Source organism: Mirounga leonina, unplaced genomic scaffold (genome assembly GCF_011800145.1).
Source record: "Mirounga leonina isolate KUSES-001 unplaced genomic scaffold, KU_Mleo_1.0 Mir_154, whole genome shotgun sequence".
Classification (NCBI taxonomy): Eukaryota; Metazoa; Chordata; class Mammalia; order Carnivora; family Phocidae; genus Mirounga; species Mirounga leonina.
The window spans coordinates 30,708,261-30,728,267 of record NW_023270389.1 but is presented as its reverse complement, the minus strand read 5'-3'; the positions used below and the strand labels follow the sequence as shown (position 1 = coordinate 30,728,267).

The 20,007-nt window shown below is 34.0% G+C and overlaps 1 protein-coding gene across 5 annotated transcripts in view; it reads left to right on the top strand.

Annotated features, from left to right (window-relative positions):
* PTPRC (protein tyrosine phosphatase receptor type C) overlaps window positions 1-20,007 on the top strand; it is a 120,479-nt gene that overhangs the window by 76,909 nt on the left and 23,563 nt on the right. For all 5 annotated transcript variants that reach the window (XM_035010388.1, XM_035010387.1, XM_035010386.1 and 2 more), the window contains 7 exons: window positions 3,462-3,584; window positions 6,631-6,789; window positions 8,176-8,387; window positions 12,401-12,461; window positions 16,046-16,154; window positions 17,115-17,149; window positions 19,642-19,751. In XM_035010388.1, the coding sequence (XP_034866279.1) occupies window positions 3,462-3,584; window positions 6,631-6,789; window positions 8,176-8,387; window positions 12,401-12,461; window positions 16,046-16,154; window positions 17,115-17,149; window positions 19,642-19,751 (809 nt within the window). The remainder of the gene's footprint in view (window positions 1-3,461; window positions 3,585-6,630; window positions 6,790-8,175; window positions 8,388-12,400; window positions 12,462-16,045; window positions 16,155-17,114; window positions 17,150-19,641; window positions 19,752-20,007) is intronic.

Sequence of the window (20,007 nt, the reverse complement as noted above, 5' to 3'; positions counted from 1 at the left end):
CTACCACTCTACTTTCTGCTCCAATGGATTTGCCTATTCCGGATATTTCATATAAATGGAATCATATAATATGTTGTCTTTTGTGACTGGTTTCTTTCACTTAGCATAATGTTTTCAGGGTGCTTCCATGTTGTAAAATGTATCAATACTTCAATTCTTTTATTGCCTGATAATATTCCATTGTATGGATATGCCTTATTTTGTTTGTTCATCCATCAGTTGATTAGGTTGTCTCTATTTTTTGGTTATTATGAATAATGCTGCTATGAACATTCATTTACAAGTTTTGTATAGACCTATGTTTCATTACTCTTGTGTTCACGCCTAGGATTGGATTTGGGGATCATATGACAACCTTATGTTCTGAATTTTGAAGAACTGCCAATCTGTTTTCCAAAGTGGTTGCATCACTTTACATTCCCATGAACAATGCGTGAGGGTTCTAATTTATCCACATCTTCACCAACACTCATTATTGTCTCTCTTTTTTATTATAGTCATCCCAGTGGATATAAAGTGGTATCTCATTGTGATTTGGATTAATGACTAATGATTTTGAGCATGGCTTCAGGTGTTTATTGGCCATTTGTATATCTTTTATCTATTCAAATCCTTTGCTAATTTTAAAAAATCTTTTTTATTAAGTTATAAGAGTTCTTTATATGTTCTAGACACAAGTCCCTTGTCAGACATATGCTTTGCAAATATCTTTTTCCATTGTGTGGGTTGTCATTTTACTTTGTTGATAACTTTTGAAACTTATAAGATTTTAATTTTGATGAAGTCCAACTTATCAACTTTACCCTTTTGCTTATGGTTTGGTGTCACCTTTAAAACTCATTGCCAAATCCAAAGTCATGCAGATTTATTCCTATGTTTTCTTCTAATAGTTTTATAGTTTTATCTCCTAAATGTAACACTATTAATCCATTTTGAGTTAATATTTGTATATGATGTGAGGTAAGAGTTCAGTTTCATACTTTTGATATGGCTGTCCACTTGTCCTAGGACCATTTGCTGAAAAGATTATCTTTTCCCCATTGAATATCCTTGCCACCCTTGTCAAAAGTTAACCGTAATGATGGGCTTATTTCTGGACTCTAAGCTTTATTCCATTGATCTACATGTCTATTCTTATGTTAGTATTACTCTTGCTTTATATAAGTTTTGAAATCAGAAATTGTGACCTTCAACTTTGTTCTTCAAAATTGTTTTGGTTATTCAAGTTTCCATGAAATTACACGTGAAGTTTAGGATCAACTTGTCAATTTCTATAAATAAGCCAGTCAGAATTCTGATAGGGGTTGCATTGAGCCTGTATAAATCAATTTAGGGAGTAATGCCATCTCAAAAATGTTAGTCTTCCAGTCCATGAATGTGCCGTGTCTTCCCATTAATTTGTCTTCTTTAATGTATTAAAAATTTTTTTTGTAGTTTCCAGTACATAAGTTTTGCACTTCTTTTTTTAAAATTTATTTCTAGTTTTATATTTATTCTTGCTTATATGGTAATATTTTCTTAATTTAATTTTCAGATTGTTTATTGCTAGTATATAGACATACTATTTATTTTCTGTGTTGATCTTGCAGTCCGTCACATTACTGAACTTGTTTATTAAGGATAATATCACAGAACTTTTGAAAGACCATACTAAAATGATTCTAAATGTTATATGGAAGGGTTAGCTAAGGATTAAGGGAACTGCCCCAATATGACTCCTGATTACTCTCCAAAACAAAATCACAAGAAGAAAAATAAAACTACATTAAAATTATGTCCCCAGCACACCTAAAAAAATGTAATATTTTTTGAATATTAAGTACTAAAATTATTGCAATCTTTATAAATCAATGTAACAAAATAGAAATCCTAGGAAATTTTTTATAAATAAAAAATATACTTTATAAAAAATATGGGAAAGGGTAGTTTTTTTCAACAAATGATCCAGGTATCCCTATAGAAGAAAAAATGAACATCAGTCTTTACCTCTCAACAAACACAAAAATTAACTCAAAGTGGATTGCAGACCTAAACACTAAAGTTAAAACTATAAAATGTCTAGACAAAGACCTTAGAAAAAAAACAACCTTTGCTATTTTGGTGCAGGCAATGATTTCTTAGGACATAAAAAGGAAGAATCATAAAGAAAAATTTTATAAATTAAACTTTATGAAAATTGAATGTTCTGCTCTTCAAATAAAGCCATTAAGGAAATAAAAAGCAATCAATCCATATATTATAGGAAAATATCCACAATTAATTTTTCAACAAAAGAAGTTTCCCCAGAATATATAGGGAACTCTTCCAAATACAAAATAAGACACCGACTGACCAAATTAAAAATACTCAAACATTTTGAACATATGCTTCACAAAAGAAGATATGCAAATGGCCAATAAGCATGTGTAAAGATGCTCAATATCATTAGTCATCTGGGGAATGCAAATTAAAACAACTATGAGAGGATGATGACATTACACACCCACTAAAATGGCTAACGTTAAAAAGACTGACAATACTACTGGTGGAGAATGTAAGGTAATAACTTAAAAATTTTACTCCAGGTTATTTGCCAAAGAGAAAAAACATGTCACACAAAGACTTCTACACAAAGATTCATAGCAGATTGACTCATAGCAGCCAAGAGTCTGGAAACAACCGTAATGTCCCAACAACAGTTGAATGGATAGATAAAATGTGGTATATCCTTACAATGGAATACTGGTTTCTTGGAATACTACTCATGAAATAAAAGAACCGACTGCTGACACATGCAACAACATGAATGAACCTCTAGAACATTATACTGAGCGCCATATGCTAGACATAAAACAAGTACTTAGTATTTGATTTTATCTATGTGAAATGGGTGAATAAATGAATTCAACCTATAGTAAAAGAAAGCAGTTCAGAGGCTGTTTGGGATTGGGCAACGGAGCTGAGTTGACTGGGATGTGGCACAGAACTTTGAGGGGTTGATAGAGATAGTCTAGGTCTTGACTGTGGTGGTGGTTATGTAGATGCATGTGTTTGTCCAAAGTCATACATTTTACCTCAAATTAGTATGTCTTAATGTAAATTATACCTGATAAATTTGATCTAGGCATTTATTATATTCTTCATCTCAAGTTATGATGACTAGTTACTGGAAGCTTCCAAATAATGACAGTTAAGTTTACTAGTACTACCAATGACAGATTTTCAGCACAGTGAAAGTTAGAAATCCCAGGATAGCTGAACAATAATATATATGAGAGGAAGAGGGTATTCTCAGAGATCTTCAGGTCAGCTGACTCTTTCAGGTCCACGGTGCCACATTAGAGTGACATTTCCTCTGTTAAGTGATCTCTAAAAAAAATTCATAGTTAAAATATGGTTATTGATAATCATAATTGTAATGGGAAGAATGTTTTTATTCCCTTTCTTATTTCTCATATTTTATATTCTTATTCTTTTCACAGGTCCAGGCTCACCTCAGAATTTTACGTGCCTTGTTGGAAGTGCAACTGACATAGTGCTGCTCACTTGGAAACCCCCTCAAGATTTTTTTCATAATTATACTCTTTGCCCTAAGGGAGATAAAGGTAATTTGTATAAGATTTAATTCCATATCAGGAAAGATAAATCCCAGGAGTGGAAAGCCACAGAGCCACAGAGTGACTGTGATGGGCAACCTATATGCCTTGATTTTAGAACAGCTTCTACTCCCTGTGGGCTCTCCAGCCTCTGACGTGACTAAAAACTAGAACATCCCCAATATACTGTACTCTTTTGGCTACTGTGTTGTTCATGTTTTTAGCATGAGCTACTTTGAGAAACTGCAGTATTTTATATTAACTTAAGGATACCAAGTGACAAGAAATTCCCCCAATAATGTGGAAGAGATGTTTATGTTTTGTTGCAACCGAAGTATTGTTTTTTTTGAGAGACAGAGAGAAAAAGAGAGAGAGAGAGAGAGAGAGAGCAGGGGGGAGGGGCAAAGGGAGAGGGAGAATCTTTTTTTTTTTTTAAAGATTTTATTTATTTATTTGAGACAGACAGAATGAGATACAGAGAGCATGAGAGGGAGGAGGGTCAGAGGGAGAAGCAGATTCCCTGCCGAGCAGGGAGCCCGATGCGGGGCTCGATCCCAGGACTCCGGGATCATGACCTGAGCCGAAGGCAGTCGCTTAACCAACTGAGCCACCCAGGCACCCGGGAGAGGGAGAATCTTAAGCAGACTCCACGCTCAATGAGGAACCCGACGCTGGGCTCAATCTCAGGACCCTGAGACCCAGGTGCCCCCGAGTACTATTTTCAAAAGTTACTGAAACCAGTGGCACCCTTCAAGACCACAATGATGTTGCTGGAAATTTTGTGTATTACCTTTTTTTTTTTCCCAAGAAGAAAGCTATTTTTTTTTTCCTTCCAGCACAAAATTCTTTGGGGATCAACACGTTTATACTATTTGCCATGGTGTTCAAGTAGATACTTTAGAGTAGTCTGGGAAGTTGTTAATGGATTTTCTGAGGTATTTTTTTTTTTTTAAACAAAGGAATGACAAGTGAGGAAACCAATGTCTTTCTAACCCTTTCCAGTCAACATGCATGACTTGAAAGTTAGGTATGTCTCTGTTGCTCTAAGAAAAGACAAATTTCAAGCACTATGTCAAATAAGTCCTTAGCATGTTCCATACAGTTTGTACTTCTGCTGTCAGAGTCCCGAGAAAAAGTGTTCAAACACGTGGAGGAGGCAGAGATATTCACATAAAGTATTTTGGCATTTCAACCAAATCTTGAAAACCTTTGCAATCGGAAATGAACATTCTGAACCACCTTTCTAAGCACTGAAAACTTTAATCCCCAAACAGCAGTATCTTTTGAACGAGGATTCTTCAAAATTAAATTAATAATTTGACTTTTGTCAAATTAGCTAAGATAAAAGCTTTACAGAACTACATAAATCAATCATTTCGAAACAGAATGGTCGTCAGGTTACATATGCAAACATACAAAATTAGGTCACTGAATGGAAACCAGAGTGACCCTGAGAATAGCATCTTGATGCTTAGATTTTAACTGATATTGTTCTAGCAGTCAGATCCCATATAAGGAGTGAGCAGAAGCCGTGAATGAGGGGTGGGGGAGAGTTATGCTCCTCTCTTGAGCTCACACCTTTCCTGCCCTCAAAGAGAATTCTCACTAGGAGTAGAACTAAGCTGGCAGGTATAAATCAATTAACTCTAGCTTTGGGGATTTCTGAGAAAATAGACATTTAATCAGGTTAGAAGAGACACTTTATCTTACTTATTATTTAGCATTCCATGGTAAGGTCGAGATATTATTATAATCTTGATATTATGGATAAGTAACTGAGACAAGAAATTAGCATGTTAGATCTTTTCTTATACTGTTTCTGCAAGTCCATAGGCACATCAAGCTGGACCAGAGAAGTGAAGTATCCAAAATCAAAAACAACTTGGCCCCACTTCAAACCCTTGTCCCTTCTTCCATACCAGACAGTATGCACAGTGGTGAAAGCAAGAGCATAGACTCTGGAACCTCAATGCCTGGGTCCAATCCTGGCTCTGTTCCTCCTTTCTTGTGAGACCATGGACTGATTGCTTAATGTTTCTATGGTTCAGTTTTCTCACCTGTAAAATTGGATGAAACTAAGAGAGCCAACCTATAGGGTTGTGGTGATGGCTAATTAATTCATGTACACCATGTAAAATTGTGCTTGGCACATAGAATAATCTATTCATTATTTTTATTACTATTATCACTGTAACTGCTACCCAGCATCATGCTGCCAACTTTAATCTTCCTTTAATTACATCTTGATTGTCCTTTAATACGTCTTGATTGATGTCACTTGGCTACTCAAACATGGTGACTCGTGAATTTTCAATTTAACAAATGCTAACTCTTCTGCTTGAATGTCAAAACATATTTAAACAAGGTCCTACCTCCCATATGCTTCCCTGGCCAGAATCTGCTGTCCTAGTCAGGCTTGTCCCTACATTCAGAATGCTCCTTCTTTCATTTGTAATGCTTTCGTTTAATCCCTTACACTGACTTGGTCACACTCCTCTGTCCATGAAGCTTGGGTTTTTCGGCCAGTGTGCAGTTTTCCCTCACTGTGGCAACCCTCGTGAATTACTTAGTGCTTAAATTAAGATGGCAGAGTGGATGCAGTTATTAGTCATCAAACAGATTCTGTGCCTAAAATCCGTAACAGTAGCTAATACCAATGTTCAAAATTTAAAGGTTACATATTAGTAAAAGGCTCACTAAAAAATACTCTTTCTAAAACAATACAACTCAAGACTTTCATAAGATTCACTGTGGGCTGTGTTTTCTCAGAAAGGAAAAAGACCACCTTCACAAATGTACTTGAACTTGTTAAATATTTTATGTTTCAAATCAATTATATGAAATTATATTTTTGAGTATTTGAGTTTATTTATAATAAATGAATTTGTTCAATACATTTGCTGATAACTGTATATACAGTACTTCTGAGCACCAAGGATGTATGTATTTCTCAATCTCTCAGTTTGGAGTTGGCTCGAAATGATTTAATGTAAAGACCAAATTAAATATGTGGCAATCCTGACTTTTAATGACTTTATAAATGATTTACCCCAAGACGAAAAATGCCGTGATCTGCGTAAAGAGAGCACTCAACATGAACTGCGAAATTTGACATCTTATACCAAATACCATGTATCATTAAAGGCCTACACCACTGGAAGAGTGCAACGTGTTGGAAATCCTGTGACATGTGATTTTCGAACAAAAACAAAAGGTTAGTTGTAAGCTTTGCTGCTTCTTTCTGTGAAAGGCAAGGAGCAAAGTATGAACTTTGCTATCTATCTTTGTGCTTCATTTGGGAAACACATTGACGTGGCACATTTGTTAACATCCAGGGTTTATAGTGATTTAAAACACAGTAATTTAAAAACGTTATCCTGGGTTCTCTGTATACTACATACATCATCATAGAATTGTAAGAATGAAGCAGAAGGCATATTAACTGGTACAGTTTTTAAGGTTTCAGGCAATTTAGGTACCTAATCAACTTAGATAGAAATACATTATCTATTGTTTTCTTTATTATCTAGAAATATTAACTGTAACCAGACAGCTAATAATGTCTCACTTTGAAAGCAAAGCGTTCACTTGCTAACCTCAGCTTACCTGACAAAACATCCTATAAAACATAACATTTTATTGGCATTTTCTTCTCTTTGTTACACTGAGCTACCTACTATTTTATTTTATGGCATATTTTCCATTTGAGGTTTCCTTTCAAAGCCATTTGCCTCTTGCCACCTGTATGATGTCTCCATAGTTTCCAAGATCTAAAGTTAGATCTGTCTCTGAGGTGAGTGTTAACTCCATTAAGCCAGGAAGGAAGAAATTGCCCCTGTGTAAGGCAGTATCTGCAGCCCCAGAAACCCTAACTGGCACCAGGCTCATGAAGAAAAATTGTCTCATTCAGGGCTGGATGCAGAATGTTCTTAGTGAAATTTAAGGTCATTTAGGTTCTGGTTTTAAAAGTCCAGATCCTTGAACTTTATGGTTTTGTTATTTTTCTAAATTTCTGTGAAGTCACGGAAAACAAAGATAATTTAATCCTGCTCCTGAAGAATGCAGCCAGGTAGGTGGTTACTATGATGATGGAAGCATCTCAAGAACAGAGAAGCTGGGGGCATCTGGCTGGCTCAGTCGGTACCGTGTACAACTCTTGATTTTGGGATTGTTTGAGCCCCATGTTGAGTGTACAGATTACTTAAAAATAAAATCTAAAAAAAAATGGTGGTGCTGGACTGTATATAGGCCTTCAGGGTCCCTATATCATCCTCTTTTTTCTCCCTGCCCCTTTCTTCCTCTCCCCTTCACCTCCCTCTCTTTCCTTCTATTCTCTAATTCTATATACTCCCCTTAGGGGATGGCATAGACACTCATGACTTCAAGTACAACATATAAGCTAATATTCATTGAATGACTAGGTGGTTTATTTTTAGATGTTTTGTTACGGCGTTTTGATGGATGTACTATTATAATCTCCTCATCTATAACTCCCAAATTAACACTTAAAATAATTTATATTGTACACATGTATTGCCAAGTGATTTAAATATGCATTTACAAAGTGATTAAAGTAACAAATCTTTCTTCATTTTGATAGCTCCAAGTGAAGTCAGGAACTTACGTGCTTCACTGAAGTCAGATAATAGTATACTTGTGGCTTGTGAGTCTCCTATCAACTTTAATGGCCCCGGGAATGGCTACTACCATCTGGAAGTCAAAATTGGAAGTAGTTTCGTTCAAAGGGATAAAAAAAAAACTTGTGACTTCTTTCTAAACAATCTTCAATATTTAACAAAATATGAATTTGAGGTAAGATTATAATTTCTATAATCACTATAGGACTGATATGCATTGTAATGATTGTTACATCATACTTAAATCATACTAAGACCAGTGTTCATGTGTGCTTGAGAAACTGTGTCTAATGAAATCACATTTAAAGTCTTAAATGTTTAACTCCAAACTTTGCATCCCTAGTTCTAAAAACAGTGGTGTCAAGCAAATACTTTGTTGGAATATTTTTTACCTTCAATATGATTTATTTATAGTAGAATTATTGCTTCTGTGACAAAAAGCACAACATTTTATGTAGTCGATTATTACTTTGTCAAATTTTTAAATTTACCTTGACTTTTTATCTTTATTAACATGACTTTCTTAGTTACAAAATATTTTTACAGGTACACTGAGGTTAGAAAATAGTAGAAATAAATATTAGGAAATACCAGTGAATACGGAGAATTAAAAAACTCATCTGTAAGCTTACTGTGTACTGATCATATTTTGTGAATGTACTTCTAAAATGAAAAGACTGTCTTTGTCCTGGTCATAGGGAAAAACCTCAGTTCAGTCTTCTCTTGTGTGTTCTTCTCTGTGAATCTCCTGTGCTATTCACATGCAACACCACATTTCTGGTCTCCAGATCTGTGGAGGTTTTTCCCCACATCAAGCGAGTCTTCGTGGCCCCGGTTGGGTGTCCTACAATTTAAGTCAAATCTGACACTATCTACCTCGAGACAGTGGCAGATTCCACTGGTTATGGGCTTAGTCTCACAAGACTCCTCCCACCCCACTTCAGATGCCAATTGCAAGTAGTTGGTCCCTAGGTTATCCTCAACTTCTGTTCAATTTGGCTACAAATCAGGCTCTCCTGAGGTATGATTGTTTGTGTGGCTCACAGAACTCAGGGAAATACTTATTCATGTTTACCAGTTTATTAAAAGAAGTGATAAAGGATACAGATGAGCAGTCAGATGAGGAGATAATAGGGTGATGTCTGAGAAGGCCCCAAGTACAGCAGCTTCTGTCCCCATGAAGTTGGGGTGCATCACCCTCCTGATGTGGATGTGTTCAGCAACCTGATAGCTCCCCAAACCTTGTTCTTCGGAGATTTTAAGGAGGCTTCATCATGTAGATGTGATCAATCATTAATTTCATTTTCAGCCCTTCTACCTTCTTAAGAGAATGGGAGGCAAGACTGAAAATTCCAAGCTTCTACTCATGGCTTTATCTTTCCAATGACTGACCCTTATGCAGGAACCATCCAGGAGCCCACCCAGTCATCTCGTTAGAATGAAAGACACTCCTATCACCAGGGAAATTATAAGGGTTTCAGGAGTTCTGTGCCAGGAACCAAGGGCAAAGACCTATATATATTTTCCATTACCTCACAACTTCCGTAACATGTAATGCATATATATATATATATTCAGCATATATGTTATCAACATTTTGAACACACAGTTTTTCATATATCACTATATCATGGACATTTTCCATGTTAAATATTCTGCTACTATGCAATTTTTAATGGTTGCATAAGATTCTATCATATGGCTTTATCACATTCTATTAACTGTGCTTGTTTTCATCTCTGTTATAAACAACAATCAATAAACACACTTACAGGTAAATAGCAAAATCTTTGAATGTGTCTCCAATCATTTCTGTTTAAATAAATTCCTGGAAATAAATGTATTGGGTCAAAAGGAATTTACATGTATTTTAAGAATTATTATATATATAAACATTTAAGTGGTAAAGGATATGAAGCCAGTTGTCAACATTATATTGAACAGTCAACTATTGACTGTTTAAATCTCCATCAAATCAGAAATAAAACTGATAAATTTGGCTGAATAAAAAATAAAAGGAAAAATTGTGTATCACTTAAAGTGTTATAAATAAAAATAAAAAGTAAACTGCAAACTAGAAATAAAATTTGCAACTCATATGACAAAGAGTTTAATATCACTAATATCCAAAACCTTCCCCAAATAAAACTGGGCAAAGGAGGTAAAAAGTATGTTACCACAAGAGCAATAACAGCAACAATAAAAACTATATTTATCTTCAACAGTAAATAAAGAAACCCCATTAAAACAAAAAGAGATGTCAATACCATATTTCACCTACTAAACATCAAAGAAAAAGAAGGGCATGCCCAGTATTGTGAGACTTAAGAGCAGTCACTTCATATACTGTTACAGGAAGGGTAATTTGGTAACTTAGAGAAAAAAAAAATTATCACAAAAATTCTTAAAATGTTTATTAGTATACGATTATTTAGTTATCCATTCTTTTCCCCACCCTCGAAAAGATTGTCTCTTGTTTTCTTCATTGCATGTACCATCATAATTCATTTTCATGTTTTTTTCTGTTTCCACTACATCATTTTATGTTATCACGAGGGACCAATCATTTTAGCTTTAGTCATCATTGTAATCTCTGGTTAATAGATTAATAAAGTTGTTTTTATCATTGTTAATTTATTACTCTTCTTTTTTGTAGATTTATTTTTATGTTCTGGTAATTTGGGATTGAAAGTGCTTTTTGTCCATTTCTTTCTTTTTTTATTATCTAAAAACAAAACAAAACAAAAGAATTAAAGCTATGAACTGTCCTTTGGTAAAATTTTGACTGTATCCCATGTCTGTGTTATTTATTACTAATTTTTGAATGACTGACATAAAATTTAATGAATGGATTTTTAGAGTAGAATGTTCTTATTGATAATTTCCAAAGAATTTATAATTGCAATTGGGAAGAGTTTTTAATTTATCTGTTTTTAAAGAGAGTGTTTTTACATTTCTGGTGCTTGGATTTTTATTGTTATTAATTATTAGCTTTTAAAAGAAGAATGAAGGGGGGGAAATCGGAGGGGGAAATGAACCACGAGAGACTATGGACTCTGAGAAACAAACTGAGGGTTCTAGAGCGGAGGGGGGTGGGGGGATGGGTTAACCTAGTGATGGGTATTAAAGAGGGCACGTTCTGCATGAAGCACTGGGTGTTATACGCAAACAATGAATCATGGAACACTACATCAAAAACTAATGATGTAATGTGTGGTGATTAACATAATAATTAAAAAAAGAAGAAAAACTTATAAAAAAAAGAATATTCATTTATAAAGTTTAAATTTTACCCCACCACTAAAAAAAAAAAAAAGATAATTAGTTTTTACAATTCCTACTTTTGGGAATTTATAAAGTATTTTTTATAGCTCAATGTATAATGAATGTTTATAAATATTCTGTGAGTACTATATTTGCTAAATTTTACTGAAGGATAAAAACTTAGATATATATTTTCTAAATTTGCCATGTTTATCTTTTAATAATACTATTCAGATTTATTTTTCCTTAAATTTGTTTTTTGCCAAAGCTTCTTATTGCTTTCTTGCTCCTTTCAGCTTCCCTTGTATCACTAAATTGTGTTGGTTTTATTTGTATTCAATATTATGAGACACAGGTAGTTATGCCAGTTAGGTCAACACTGTAGATTATACCCTGCATCTGTACCCTGGGGGTATCAATCTTTATCATTTTAACCCTTGTGAACTAAGTATGTTTATACTTTATAAATATAAGTATTGTGATTTTTATATTCTATTTATTTTTATAAATTATATGTGCATTTTATTTATAACTCTTATAAACAGTATATGATAAAATTTCCCTTTTAAATAAAATGTAAAGATATTAGATAGGGAATTTTAACTTTAAGATTTGAATATTTTGATGTATTGGGTGTTATTCCTTCAGTTTCACTTATTCTTGCTGATTATAACCATTATTATTATTATTATTATTATTATAGCAAATAGGCTGAGATTTCTTTGTCTTTTTCACTGTTAAATATTTTCTTTAAAAAATATTTGATAACAAAATATTGACCTAACCTTGGTTTCAGTCTTTAAAGTTAACCTGTATATTTTAAATTAAAATAAACAGCATTTTATGAGAAGTAATGTGTGTGTTACATTATGATAAACAAATTTACATTAGAAAACTATTTTCCCTTTTACTACTGAAATTCAGGTCTACTATAACAATGGGGACTTTAATGGAACTGCACAAAGTGTTTCTCAATCAACATCTTGTAAGTCATTACAGAGCTACTTATTATATTTTATATCAAAATATATATTAACACTTACAAAGCTTTATTTTCATTTATACTTCTATTTAATTTTTAAATGTTCATATATTTTCCATAAACATAATATTTTAAGTTGCCTGTAAAAACATGTATAGGTAAATACAATATTTTATTTTATTTTTAATTTTTTATTTGAGTATAGTTGACACACAATGTTACATTAGTTTCAGGTGTAGAACACAGTGATTTAACAACTCTATACTTTATGCTATGTTCACTGCAAGTGTAGCTCCCATCTGTCTTCATGCAACACTATCACAATATCATGGACTATATTGCTTATGCTGTGCCTTTTATTCCAGTGATTTATTCATTTCATTACTGAAAGCTTGTGCCTCCCACTCCCCTTTACCCATTTTCTCATCCTCTCACCCCTCTTCCCATAGACAACCATCAGTTTGTTCCCTGTAAAATACAGTATTTTAAACTCAATTAGGAGGTTCAATTATTAAAGGATTGTTGATTTCATAAAATAATTCATAAGAGGATTTATCTGTAGAGACTTAAATTATGATTAGGTTTATGACACTTTTCATGTTTGTTTACAAAACATGTTTGTTTGATGTACTGTTTTAGAGATTGTTACTTATTCTATCTTATTCTGTCAATCCAAGGTACGCTTGGTAGAAGCAAGCATTAGATACAGATCTGTCCTGATTTATCTAACTAAAGCGAAGATAATGCTTAATGACAATATGGCTATTTAATTTTTTATCATTAATATTTTACATATTTTAATCAAAATAAAGTTGCAGAGAGAAAAAAAATCACTTAAATTTAATGTCATCATAATAATGAAAATAACCAGGTACCTGTCAGCACACCCCACTCTCTGTCCTGCTCCCTGAGACGACCACTTTTCACCATTTCTATTTTCGGCTCTCCTTATAGTTCCCTCCATATATGTCAAGAATATTAGCTTCTACTCTTTCTAGAGTTATTAACCTTGCCCATTGATCTGATCCTATGGAGGAAGAAGACTTAGTTCATTGTTTTAAGTTTCTCTGCTTGTTGGCTTGTAAATTAAATTAAATTATTTAAATCTCTATGTGTTGTGTTATCAACCGTAGGCGGTTTCTAATGCTATCATTGCAGTGCCTCAGTCTTACTCTCTTCCTCACATATGCATCTGCACAAGGACTAATGCCTTATTTTCCGAAGTCTTTCAAAAGAAGAAAGATATAAAACTCATGTTCCAAGCTGCTTTCCTAAGGCCCATGTAAAGTTTTAGTTCTTTCTGCTCAGAGGTTTAAGCTAAAAGCTCCCAGTATGAAATGCCCACCAAATTCAGCCAGATCGCTTTGATTTTATTTCCATATAAGTACTTTTCTTTTATAGTTCTTTACAATAAAAACAGCTTCATTGAATTATTTTTTTTCCCAAGCATGCAGATAGCTTATAGCTGCAGCACCTACTCTTGGGGGTCATAGATGCAACTGGACATTTCACACTCACAAATTAAGAGGCCAGACGTGAGACCGCTTCACTCAGAGAGACACAGAACGGGAAACACAGGGCGCCAGCGAGGGAGGCTGGCAGTGTTGCATGGTGGTCGGAGAACCATTCTGTGACCCTCCCAGAGGGTTATTATTATTTTCTACCTTTATTTAAATAAAATTTTACTTTCTTATTTACTTTGATAACATCTATTTTTTACTTATTTTTTAAAAAATTTGTCCAAGTTTTTATTTAAATTTGAGTTAGTTTAACATAGAGCATAGTACTGGTTTCAGGAGTAGAATTTACTAATTCATCACTTACATATAACATCCAGTGTTCATCACAAGTGCCCTCCTTAATGCCCATCGCCCATTAAGCCCATCCCACCACTCACCTCCCCTCTAGCACCCCTCAGTTTGTTCTCTATAGTTAAGAGTCTCTTATGGTTTGCCTCTCTCTCTCTGTTTTTACCTTATTTTTCCATCCCTTCCCCTATGTTCATCTGTTTTGTTTCTTAAATTCCACATATGAGTGAAATCATATGGTATTTGTCTTCCTCTGACTGACTTATTTCACTAAGCACTCTAGCTCCATCCACATCATTGTAAATTGCAAGATTTCATTCTTTTTGATGGCTGAGTAATGTTCCATTGCATGCATATACATATATATATATATATATATATATATATATATATATATATATACACACACACACACACACACACCACATCTTCTTTATCCATTCATCAGTTGATGACACATGGACTCTTTCTATAGTTAGGTATTGTTGATAATGCTGCTATAAACATTAGGGTGTATGCACCCCTTCAAATCTGTATTTTTGTATCTTTTGGGTAAATACCTGTAGTGCAATTGCTGGATGGTAGGGTAGTTCTAGTCTTAGGTTTTTGAAGAACCTCCATATTGTTTTCCAGAGTGGCTCCACCAGTTTGCATTCCCACCAACAGAGTATGAGGGTTCCTCTTTCTCCTCATCCTCACCAATATCTATTGTTTCCTGTGTTGTTAATATTATAGTTATTCTGACAGGTGTGAGGTGTTATCTCATCATGGTTTTGACTTGCATTTCCATGATGATGAATAATGTTGAGCATCTTTTCATGTGTCTGTTAGCCATCTGGATGCCTTCTTTGGAAAAATGTCTATTTATGTCTTCTGCCCATTTCTTCACTGGATTCTTTTTTTTTGGTGGGGGGGGTGTTGAGTTTGAGAAGTTCTTTATAGATTTTGGATACTAAACCTCTATCAGATATGTCATTTGCAAATATCTTCTCCCATTCCATAGGCTGCCTTTTATTTTTGTTAATTGCTTCCTTTGCTATGTAGAAACTTTTCATCTCGATGAAGTCCCAATAATTCATTTTGCTTTTGTTTCTCTTGCCTCTGGCGATGTGTCTAGTAAGAAGTTGCTATGGCTGAGGTCAAAGAGGTTACTGCCTGTGTTTTCCTCTAGCATTCTCTTTTCTCTGCCTTCTCTCTTGGGAAGGGCATGATTTCATGTTAAACTTTGGTGAAAATTTACATCAGGATAAGTAATCTTAATGGTAGAATGAAACAATTTTTGTCCCTTGGTTAATTGATTTTATACCTTAGTGAGTAGGTGGGAAATTTTATCTGTGTAGGACAGAAGTCTTTCTGATCCCTTTAGGAGGCTATCTGCTTCTGCAAAAGTTAAACTATATGAGTTTTTCTCTGAGATTTGTAATAACTAGATTACCTCTCTTATCCCTTCAAAATGGAATGACTGAAAGAAAGAGAATTAAGTTTAAATGATAGTGTTGCATAAAGGAACAGTATTTTGTGGAAGAAAAGAGAGTTTCTCTTCTATATTCTAATTGTTCCCTTAAAATATTAGGTGTTTTTATTTGTTTTGAATAATATAGGCAAAATACACAAAATCAAGAATTTATTGTATTTGGTCTCATTCTAAAAGTTTTATTTTTTTGAAAGTCTTAAAAGAAATGAACACATGAAAATGAAAGTACTTTAAAGGTGATATTCAAAACCCAGTAAAATATTTGACATAATAAGATTTATTCATGTGTTATTTTTCATTTCTAGATAATTCTAGAGCATTGATTATATTTCTGGTATTTCTGATCATTGTGACATTCTTATGCCTGCTCTATGTTCTCTATAAAATCTATGACCTGCGCAACAAGAGGTCCAGGTAAGAGTTGATTTCAAAATGAAAAATAATAGTAATAATGATGAAAGCATCCATCTATGGTGCAAGTTTAGAACCAGTTAAGTAAAGAATGAGAAGTAGCAAGAAGTCCAGTTCATCAGTGACTTTTTGTTTTTTAAGATTTTATTTATTCATTTGAGAGAGAATGAGATAAAGAGAGAGAGCACATGAGAGGGGGGAGGGTCAGAGGGAGAAGCAGACTCCCTGCCGAGCAGGGAGCCCGATGCGGGACTCGATCCTGGGACTCCAGGATCATGACCTGAGCCGAAGGCAAGTCGCTTAACCAACTGAGCCACCCAGGCGCCCTCTTTTTGTTTTGTTTTTTGTCTTTTTGTTCATCAGTGACTTTTGATCAAAAACTTAGTGTGGTCTTCTTGGTTTATAGTAAATACAAATATTTTCTACATTTACTAATAATGTTATGGATTTTTAAAAATAATAGTCAATGAAAAGAATAGATATTTATTCTTTTAGTACAAAGTAGGTCCGAGGGATCTAGAAATGATAAAGGCAAAAAGAAAAGAGAGAACTATCTAAGGAATTGTATATATTCCCTTGGCCAGGAACAACTACATTTTATGAAAAACAAGAATTTTAAAATAAAAAATTTAGTCTTAACTGAGTTTAGAAGACAACTCCTGGTTGGTTTCTTCCTCCCTTACTTTTTCTTTATTCCTCTCTCTCTCCTCCATCTCCTTTCCTTCATTCTTTCCTCCCTCCCCTGCCATACTCATTCCTCCCCCCTCCCCTTCTTCCCCCCTCCCCTTCCTCCCTTCCTCTTCCCTCTTCTCTCTTCTTCCTCTCCTTTCCTCTCTATTCTCCCTGCTCCCACTCCCTCCTTCCTTCAATACATTCAGTAAATATAAATTGAATCCCAACTTTACTCTGTGTTTCTTAAAAAATAATAATAATAAAACAACCTTACATTTTTTATTTTCACAGCAATATGGAAGAAGAGGTTATACTTGTTGAAAGGGGTAAGTATACATATTTTTTACTGGTGAATATCCCCTTCACATTTGAATCCATTCATTTTAAATAAGAATTCAACATTTTTAAAAAATATAATCTGGACTTCCTCTGTTGATACAATGATGAATCTTAAGTTCATTCTCTCTCTCTCTCTCTCTCTCTATATATATATATAGAGAGAGTATATAGAGTATAATATATAATATATATATAATATATATCTCTATAATATATATATATTAGATCAGTAAGTACTATGAATTTTCTATGCCAAATATTGTGCCAACAATGAAAATATGGCAGTGACCAAGTAACAGACTCTGCTCTTAAAGGTTTTAAAATTTAATAGAGGATGACAAAAATATCAACAAATATGACAGCAATTTGGTAAATGCCATAGTGATGGAATGTGTATGGTTCTATGGAAAGATAGAAGACTATGAGTGGGAAAGGCAGGCATCTGGGTCTTCTAAGATTGGGGAAGACATTAGATCAACAAATGAGGGAGTGGTGGATGGATGAACAGATGGAAAGTCTCATAGAGGAGGAGGTAGTAAGTGTGCTCAAGTCTCTGCAAGGGTGGGATGTGGCTTTTCCACTAAAGGCTCATTTATGGGCACAGCACAAAATTGCAATTTGACTTAGGAGAGAAAAAGGAATTCCATTTTTTCTCTTCTTTTTCAACTTTTACATTATTTCTTTAAATTTTTAAATGTGATTTTTGATCCAGTAAGAAGGGATGGAGATAAAGATTGAAACTATGTTTACAGTAAAGAAAATGATTTGTTTTCTCATATTCAAGACAGCAAAAATTTAAGAACTCCTCTGTCTTATTTTAATTTGTCTCCAAAGGGTTTCCCTCTGTAAGAGCAGGTACCAAATCAGTAGGCAAAAGCATTAGGGTTGGTTCTTTAGAGTTCCTCAACTTTATTTCCCATTGCAAAATCTATCACTACTTGATATTGTATTGTATATTTTATTTGTTTGTTAACTCCCCTCCCCTAACTAGAATGTAAGATAGGGATATGAAGATAGGGAGATTTTTCTTTCTCATTTCACTGCTCTATCCCCAGTACCTATCTGAGTATATGGAATTCAAAACATGTCAATAAATACATGCATGAATGAGGTAAAATGTTCTGAAAATTTAGACTGAGGGAAGAATGAAGAGCACAAGAATAACAAGGTCCTGAGCAGAGAAGAGGAATCAATTTCAAGGTGTCAAGGCAGACTAGGAAGTGTCAAAGAAGACTTTTATCTCAAAGTTGATACTAATTGTCCATTCGCATGCATTAGAACTTACCCAGACTCCATAAAACCTCAAAGGTGGCCCTACGTTCAGAATGAATGAATATCAGAGATTCCCAACAACCCAAAGAAGCAACTGCACGTGGCTAATTTGATAAGAGTATTTGGATAGAAAATTTCCACAGACAATAAGAAAAATGTGCAACCCTAATAGACATCTTTTTTCTTCACCTGATAGAGAACATTAACGTGAATAGAAGAAAATTATTTTTTATATGTATGACAGTTCACATTCTCTTATTCTTCTGAAACTGTTATTTTTTAGGAGCCATATACAACTGCAGCTCTTTATGGTTAATATGTATTTTTACTCCTTACTAAGTTATTAAAAAAGCATGGCATATAATGTGTTTCATACCCTGGAAGCATAACAGATAAGCACAACTTGTTCATAGCTTAGTGTAAAGGGAATATCGAATGAAGCTGAGTCCTGAGTATCAGGGTATTAATCATATTCTCTTATTTGTATGTTTACAAAATTTCATAATAACTTAAAAAAGGAAAAAGGAAAATATAATAGCTATAATATAGACACATAAGTACAGTAATTTTTATATTACATTAAGTATTTAAACTTTAGATTTAGGCAATGGAACACTAATAATAGTGTTATAATTTTTTAACAAGTAGAGTTACATGCTCACATTTGTATTTCAGAAGACTAATTTTGGGGCAGTTTAAAATAAATCAGCATGAGGAAAAACTAAGACAAGGAGAGGAGTTCGGAGGATGTAGTTACATGGATGAGGGATTGAAAGGGATTGAAAGCACCCAGTGACCTACTTGGACTTGGATATGGGGAGGGAAATCTTGGATCACGTGGAAGTTTCAGTCTTAAATTAGTTTGTGAATGGTGATCCTGTTTACTGAGATTTGAAATACTAGAGTCAAGGAAACATAATTTTTACTTTTAACGTTTTGACTTTGAGGTACATGTGGGATAACTGTATGGAAAATCTGGGAGACAGTCTGAAAGGTTAATATAAAGCCCAGAAGAGGGCTGGAGCACAACATTTAGAAGTCATGGCTTTATAAGTGAATCTTTGTAGGTGAGTGAGATTTTCCAGGTAGAATATGTGTGAGGAGGAAGGAAGCAAAGTGTTAATCTAAGCTACAAATTTAATGAAATTTGTGTGAACACTTGAAAGATAGACATAACCCTGGTCATGAATCCTTAATATGTTTAAAGATGATGAAAAACAACTGATGAGTGTGGAGCCAATCCATGCAGATATTTTATTGGAAACTTACAAGAGGAAGATTGCTGATGAAGGAAGACTTTTTCTGGCTGAATTTCAGGTGTGTGCTCTTCTTGATATATGATGAGAAATTTACTCAGTTATCAAGATCATTCCATTTTAAATGTATTATTTAACTATTTGCCTTTGTAGTTTGTCCCACTTAATATTGCAACATAGTTAAAGCAGACATTATTAACTTATTTACAGAACAGAAGAGAGACTTATAGTTATGGAACTAGTAAATATTTCAAAATAATTCTTCATTGTATCATTATCAGTTATGAAGTTGTGTCACAAAACATATTTGGCCAGTT